Source organism: Cyprinodon variegatus, unplaced genomic scaffold (assembly GCF_000732505.1).
Source record: "Cyprinodon variegatus isolate N-32 unplaced genomic scaffold, C_variegatus-1.0 Scaffold2384, whole genome shotgun sequence".
In the NCBI taxonomy this organism is placed as follows: Eukaryota; Metazoa; Chordata; class Actinopteri; order Cyprinodontiformes; family Cyprinodontidae; genus Cyprinodon; species Cyprinodon variegatus.
Window position 1 is genome coordinate 22216 of NW_015152837.1, and position 8376 is coordinate 30591.

An 8376-nucleotide genomic window follows, 5' to 3' on the forward strand; every position below is an offset into this window, starting at 1 on the left:
TTAGTGGTCTCATTTTAGCAAACTTCACATCCTGAGTGATATGTTTCTTTCTGATCAAAATAATACAAATAAAGACCAGTAACAATAGGATAGGAGTATGGAGATGTGAAATTAATTTCTACAAATCTAGAATGTTTATTCTAGATATGAAGAATATGAAGATGAATATGTTTTTCAAATATCAGATATACATATTCAGAAAACATAATACATATCAAAATGGCTTGCCATAGCCTGATCTAATTACAATAACATCACGGGGGAAACTTGTTTTCTAGATGAAATTTAGGTGCAATAACCTGTCAGCAGGTGAAGATGAAGTATAAAACATTGTTCCAACAGGTAGAACCTGTTCATCATCTCATGGGGTTCCTCCTCATTTTATTTCTGTCTTCCATCACACAGTAAATAATGAGTGTCTGTCTGACTGTGCAGTAGTTTTCTATAATGCTGTTATCACACATCAATATTCTCTCACTGTCACTGATATCCAGTTCTACTAAATACCTTAAAGAAGTCTGTAATGCTGCTAATGTGAGGATGGATGAGGTCTGGATGTATGTGATGGATTGTGAGTTGAAACATTCGTGGTCATAGTGATAACTTTTTGAATATAAAGAACATCTATAAGTGGTTTTATTCTCTGTGAGTTAATGCTGCTCATCCTTTAATTAGATCCTCCTCAAAAGGATCTGCTATGTTTTTATTTTTAACACCTGATGTCTCTAAAGGGACTAATTCATGATTTTATTTTAATGCTCTTAAAAATAATTACAGTAGAATTATCCCGTCTAAATGAGAAAAACTGAGTTTCCCTGATTTCAGGTTTAAAAAAAGAATAGTTTTCAGTCACCCTGCTTCATGAAACGGACCCCAGCTGTGCAGGAAAACTCTGCAGCAAAACAATCTTACTAAAAGAAAAACCGCAAACTGGGTTTATGAACTCAACTCAAAAGTAATTTCAGATAAACATATTTTCTTACAAAATGTATAGATAAACAGTTTCAAGGATGATATATTTTTATTACAATCTAGATTAAACATAAACTGTGATCAGAAAATAGATTTACAACAAAATCCGTCTTGTTTACATACATTAGGAAACAGATCAGATACATAAAAAAGGGATATTTAAAGGCAATTTTTTCAGCATTATGACATCAAATCTAGTAAAGAAATGCAACTACAAATAATTAATATGAAACATTTTACTGTGTTTAATTATTATTGACATTAATATTCACAAATATTTGTTAAATATAAAACAAGAAAATTATTTATCTTCATAAAAGGATTCAGGAGCTAAAATGAGCTTATGCATAATGATATTACTGACGAAGGAAACAAAGTAAACAATAAGTTTAATATCTTCTGCTTTATGGAAATAAATGTTCTTTAGGTTTAAGGAAAAGACTTATTTGCATTCTTTAATCAGAAATCCCACAGACTCTCTTTGATAACAAATTGTGTTTCCATCAATGATAGATGGAAAACATAAAATTAAAATCAATTTATTACATTTAGCATGAAAGGTTTTTATGCTCACTAAGATGTTTTCTGTTTTTCATTGCTGATACAGGGTAATTCACATGTTTTTGTAATTCAATAGAATACTCAGAATTCACATGCAAATTTTATGAAAACAGCGATACAGACTAAAGTCAAGTGCTTGTAATTAATGTGTATGAGAGACGGCATGTCCTTGTAAAGGAGCAAGGAGGCAGGAGCTAAAGGAGAAGAGAGGTGGAGGAAGATGAAGCTGCAGCAGGAGCTGTAGCTGCCTGTTTGGACAGAACTGAGTACAAAACTGAATAAATAAAAGTTAAAGCAGGAACTCCAGATTTATTTGCTAGGAATCATGATGTAACTAATAATTTCTTTCTCTGACTTTGAATTCATCCAGGAGGAAAGTTATCCAAGGGATTAAAAACAACAGAGCTCCAACTAGAGCTGCTATAGAGCAGTGGTTCTCAATCCCAAACCCCAAGTACTACTGCCTTCTGTACCTTAGATTTGTCCTCATTTCGACACATCCAACTGATATAAAACAATTATCAATGTTTCTCCAGCACATGATGGCGGCTGAGGATGTCATATAATCCTTTAAATCAGATGAACAGGTTCAAGAACTGCTGTAGAGCGAGCTAATAAAGTCTCTATTTAGGTGTTAGAATACTTTCAGAAAAACTGAACCAAAGTCTGGTTGCAACTGATTTAAGCCTTAATTTGCAGATGCATTGTGACACAGCAGTTACCTAATGGTTGGAGAGTTTTAGCGTCCTGGGGAGGTTCAGATTGTTAAGCTGAGTTAGATCCTGAACCGCAGGGTTCTCCCTGGGCACCACTGAGTGTGGTGTATAAATGCTAGTAGATTTCCCAGAAGGGGCTATAAAGGGCTTATTCAAACTCAATGTCTGACTGACTGACTTACTGTCTTACTTATCTAACTACTTACTATCCAACAAACTTTCTGACATCTCTAAGCTCTGAGTTCTGGTCTAGACAGCCGCAGAAAATTGATTCCACTCTTCTTAGCAGAAACGGCTTCAAGAAGTCTCTTACCAAAATTCCTCTAGTTTTTCTAAGATCTGATCACTGTTCAAATCACAATGGTTCTGCATTATGATCCCCAAAGCTCTGATCCAGTTTAACTGATCTTTATGGCTCTGATACAGAGATTGAAGAATGTCAAAAATGTCTTTATCCCTGGTTTTGAATGGTTCTGGTCTGGTTTCTGCAAATGAAATATTGAATCTCTCAGCTCGATCATTTACTGATTTTATTTTTCTATCTAAAATTATCTTTAACTCCTGAGAGTTTCTTCCTTCACAGTAAACCATGACACAACCATCACAGATAACAGCAGAGGGTGTGCCTAAGAGACTCTTGATAAAGACGGTGAAGAGCAGTTGAGAGAGGAGGCTTCCTCGAGGAAGACCGCAAGGACCTTGACCAATGGAAAGAAAGCTTTTTATCAGAGAACGAGCTGAAAATGAGAAACTAGGACAAAATGGTTTTTCAATTAGAAGATCATATCTGATGGTGTAAAAGGAAAAACTGAAATCCAAGAACACAGCTTGAACTATTTTCCTTTCTGCTGTTGCTTTCAGCCAAGCAGTTTCTATTTGATTAATTTCATCCTGAACTGTTGCTGAAGGGATCAGGCTCTCATCAATAAAATGCTGCTTGGCCTGTAAAAACAGAACGGTATCAAGGATCCAACCTAACATAATGTGGAGACTATTAACATCTCTGAGCTGAGTCATGTTATTCAGGGAAGATGGGATTCTCATAAACTCTTTCATCTCAAAAGGAATCTTTTCACTCTTGATGCATCTGTTCAGGATGTGACAGATGGGAACAAAGATGTCATCAGCTGAACATTTCAGCAGCTTAGCTTCAGTTTCATAGATTCCATGAGTCACATGATCACAGAGATGCTTCAATAATCTCTTCACTGTTTCAGCATCAATCTCTTTAAAGCTAAATAAACCTGATCTCTCATCTTCTCTGGAACCTTCAAAGATGGACTCTAAGTCTTTGGTTCCAGTGTAGGTTTGACAGAGCTGATCCAGATGTTCTACCTTAGAGGTCACAGCTCCTTCTTCTGTAATGTTGATCACATATGAAGGCAAACTCTCTCCCAAAAACTCTCTAAGTACTTTCAAAAGCTTATTAGGATCATTTTTAGCTTCTTCGAGTGTTTGCTGGAATGTTTCTTTCGTCTTTTTGTTAAAAACCTTTAAAACTTGTTTTTTCACATATTCACATAACTCTCCTTCTGCTTTATCTCTTTCAGATATTAAAGTTTTATAAATTTTTTTAGTGGCTATTGTGAGAAACTTCTTAGTAAACATGGTCAGAGCTTTCTCAAGATCAAACTCCTCATAGACATCCTTCCAATCAACACTTTTAATATCAGTCTGAAATGTCTCTGGAATGAAGTCTTGGTTCAACCATCCAACCCCCTTAGGAATATCCTTATTGACAGTGACAGTAATGAGGTTATGGTCACTGAAACGAGTTTCGCTCGATTCAGGTTCTGAGCAAAGATCTGGAACATTCGTATAAATGTGATCAATGCACGTTGCTGATGTATCGGTCACCCTGGTGGGATCTTCTACGATCTGCTGAAACCCCCAATGAAATGAAACTTTCAAAGCAATATAATTCAGCAGAGAATCTTTGCTCCAGTCAATGTTAAAGTCTCCCATGACAAAAATGTCTTTCTCCTCCTTCTCTTTTAACATTAAAGTCATATTTTCATACAGTTTATCCAAATATTCTCTATCACTATTTGGTGGTCTGTAAAAACATCCCAGTAGAACTGGTCTGCTGCCAGTAATGTCCAACTCAACCCAAATGATCTCTGCTGTAGTCCTCATCAGGTCGGTCCTTTCTTTAGCTTCAATATCATTCTTAACATAGAGAGCAACCCCCCCTCCTTTTTTCTCTTTCCTGTCCCTCCTCCACAACCTGAAACCTGGAATACCAACTTTTCTGTCTTCAACTGAAGCGTCTAATTTAGTTTCACACAGAGCAAAAACATGGACCTTATCCCGGGATATTATGTGTCGAATATAATCCATTTTATGCCTCAGACCATTTATGTTTAAAAGAGCTACTGATAACCTTTCACTTGTTGTTTGTAATGAAGTTGCCATGGTAATGACTGAAGGTGTCCTCAGGTAGTGTAATCTACTGGAAGCCTTAAAAGACAAAGAATAAAAAGTTTATAGTCAGAAGTTAACAGGGAGATGCTGCAGTTTCTGATGCAGATCAAACTTGATTCTCAGCTTCTCACCTTCAGGATGGAGGATTTAAAAATCTTTCAGCTTCAAGATTCCTCTGTGGTGTTGGTCAAAGACTCTGAAATCACAAAGAACCATTGTCATTTTTATGTTTAATTTATAACTCAGAGTTACAGCAAACAGGTTGGATCTGGATTATCTTAGACTGGTTCTCCAGTAGGTGAATGAGAGGATTGATAATGTAGCGTAAATAAAATATGTTATGATACCATTTTCTCTTAAATCAGGAGTGGTTTAAATTGTCAAATTGAACACCAAAGTTCCTGGTCACAAGTGAGGAATAATCTAATTTAAAGTAATTTATTAATAACCAAATGCTCTGAATAAATCTGCCTGAGTAAATGTAAAATGAGAAAAGGGGACCTAAAAAAAATAGTGAAAAAGTATTGAAAAATATTGAGAAATATAAAAAATAAAGCATGAAATTATCTGCTTATTAACTTTTTTTAAATCAGAAAGCCCCATTAATTGTAAACCTCGAGGCCGTGGTGGCTGCCATGAAAATAACACTGCAAAATAGACATTTAATATTAGACAGTCACAATATAAAAATTAAAATGGAATTTAATAAGCTTTTAGCAAAAAAATTGAGATTCCACCATTAAATTTGTCTGGATATTATTGTTTGTCATTTAAGACCATATTTATTCTTTTGATGAAGGAAAATTCAGACAAAGAAATAAAAGACAACTGGAAATATAATCCTAAAAAAAACTGTTCTTGTTGTCTGGTTAGTCCCTAAAATAACTTTTTTCATTTTCTTGCCTGATTCACTAACAGTGTCATCAAGGTGGTTCCAGAAAAAAAAAACCCAAAAGAATAATAAAAAATAAATTAATTAAGCATTTGTTGAAATGCAAAGACACTTACGCTAGGTGTCGTGTCGGCAGGCAGCAGAATGATAAAAGCAAGATGTTATGCTGACAAATTTTGGCATTTTAAGTTAATTAAGGCGTTAATAAACTGTTTCAGAGGAGTGATCATAGCGCTCTGCATCAGCAGTGCTGTTTCTGTCTCACCTCCCAGCTCCCAGATCAGCTTCTCTCATTGGTTGATGTGGCGTGTCCAGCAGCTAAAGTTCCATTTTCCAACTCGATGCGCATCAACCTTTGACTTGCATGTCAACCACCTGATTCGTCTGCCTCGCATTACACTGCCTGGCAATCTCTCCTCTGTCTCCATTTGCATATATATGCATTTGAGAGAAAATAATGACTGAAGTGCACGGGCGGCGGATCAACAGACCCCACAATGCTTGTACACTCGTCTGAATTGATCATGTTGACATGATTTTGCAGACTATGGCTAGACCATGTGGCATCCATCATCCTGAGTGTCATTTTTCTTCATTTACCATCCCGCTGGTTAATTTCATATCTTAATTTTAACCTTTATTTGAACAAGTTTTTAGGGCAATTTTGGCTTATTAAGTGGCTCTGGCCATGGTGCTGAAATGGCCAATCACTGGCTGTGCTGCAGTCTGCTGTTTAACGCAGTTCATGGCACTGTCCATGGTTCTGAACAGGACAAAGTGTTTTTCTTTTAGTCTATTTTCAACTGGGGAAAAAAATCAGACGTGGTGATGGTATTTATAAGGTGGTCATCTGGGTTTATTTCCTTGATTTTATTTTGTAACATCATCTGTACCCCGTTGCTTTATCCGACAATTTCTGTTCCTCATCGAATATTTTTTCAAAAGACATTGATGGATTGTTCTATAATACCCTGTATTATCACAATGAATTTAGAGCTTGGTACATGAATGGAAACTGTTCATGAGATCAGTCATCTTGTCTTGCTAAGCAAAGACACCTGGCTCATTTGTGTTTGGAAAACGTAAACAAATTCAAACAAACCTAAACTAAGTCAAGGCAAATATCTGAGCAGAGAGGCTTTGCTAAGCAGGGATCCAGGTCATCCCAGTCAGCACCAACCTACCACTCCCACTTTACCTTGGAGACAGAAAGTCATAGTGGATGAAGCGAGGAGTCTTTACATCGGCTCTATGCAAATAAATTTGACTTGCCTTCGTGATGCATTTTAAGCATACAGACAAACAGGTTGGGTCTGGATTACCTGAGTGTGGATTTCCAAGGGTGGGGCTGGAAGAACTTGATATTGATGTCTTAAACACAAAAACCTGAAAATGAGTAAAAAAAGACATTTGATAGAACAAATCCTAATCACAAGCATACAATTATCAGACCTTGAGTTTGGCTTAAATGTCTTAATTAAAAAAGAAAAAAGCACCAGATCATTTCTTTGTAAAAAGTCAAAGAGAAACCTCAGTATGTCGCTCAGAGGGAAAAAGAGGATAAATTACCTCCCAAATACTAAATAACTTCAATAATGAATATAACTGGAAATATAATAATGTAATTTAAATATAACTGGAAAAGAGTGAAAAAGAAATGAAGGATTTATAATTTATACTATGTTCTTTATTACATCATAACTTCTGCTGCTTTGGAGTCATTGGAGTATTTTCCTTTAAAGTTTTAACAAAGTGATGCAGATTTTAGGATGATTGATTGATTGTACCACAAACCTGGATCAGATCTAAAGAACGGTAATTTTTGTATAACATCTTTTACTTAAAATGAACTGAAATCAAGTCCAAATATTCAACAAACTCACCTGATCACCTGTTGTCTCACATATTACAGAATCAGAAATACTTTAATAATCCCAGAGGGAAATTACTCTTGATAAAATTTCCTTCTGGGATCATTAAAGTATTTCTGATTCTGAAATATGGCCTCTTTAGAAACGTCTAATGAACTTTTTGTAAAAAAAAAAATTTGGCACAGTCTGTGACATCTACATTTTCTTAGAAACATATATTTTTCAAGGGTTGAATCTGAAAGTTTTGGGCAACTATTTTTAAATTCAACCTAAGCAGACCCACTAAACACACATATCTGCGTCCTCACAGTTTCACAGTACCTGACTGTGTGTGGTTATGCAGGGCCATAACTCTGCAAAGGATTGGTTGATTTTGGTAAATCATACCTCAATCAAATTGTTAGAGCTTTTTAGATCAGAAAGGAAGATTGGATATAGGTCTATAATTGACCAAGTCATCTGGGTCAAGAGACGGTTCCTTAAGCAAAGGTTTAATTCCAGCGACCTTAAAAGCCTTAAGTACATATTCCTATAACAGTGTAGACACTGTTTGTACAAAACTAAAATATCAAAGAGCTTAAAACGTAAAGGTGATCAAAGTAAAAGGTGAACTTAACTGAAAACACACCTGATGCACCGTGGATTCTGGCTCATGCAGTCCAAAAAGATCAAAAAAGGATCAAAACCCAGTTCTTTGCTTGTTTTATTCTCCGTTCAGACAAAACAGCTTATAGGCTTCACAGGATTCTGCTATGGCTCTGATTCCTGCACCTGTTCTTTGATTGACTGACTGAGACTTTGCCTGAAAACTGAGAACTAAGAACTGAGAACTGGTAAATAACCTAGGAACCGCCCACGTGCATAATGAGCTACCTAAGACCTCCCTATTTATACTGTGAAACACCCACATCCCAAGCTAACATGAATTAACTAGTTAAGC

General features: G+C 35.9%; 1 protein-coding gene across 1 annotated transcript; it reads right to left on the reverse strand.

Moving 5' to 3' along the window:
* Positions 1-1192: 1192 nt before the first annotated feature.
* On the reverse strand, positions 1193-7476 carry LOC107080829. The gene is made up of 3 exons (XM_015369032.1): positions 6888-7476; positions 4805-4869; positions 1193-4709 (listed from the first exon to the last, which is right to left on the reverse strand). Exon 3 carries the CDS (start codon positions 4662-4664, stop codon positions 2559-2561), a length of 2106 nt encoding a protein of 701 aa, XP_015224518.1. The 5' UTR covers positions 4665-4709; positions 4805-4869; positions 6888-7476; the 3' UTR covers positions 1193-2558.
* Positions 7477-8376: the final 900 nt, after the last annotated feature.

Excerpts from the sequence above, each read along its gene's own strand:
- LOC107080829 (XM_015369032.1), bottom strand. The coding sequence starts at position 4,664 with ATGGCAACTTCATTACAAACAACAAGTGAAAGGTTATCAGTAGCTCTT.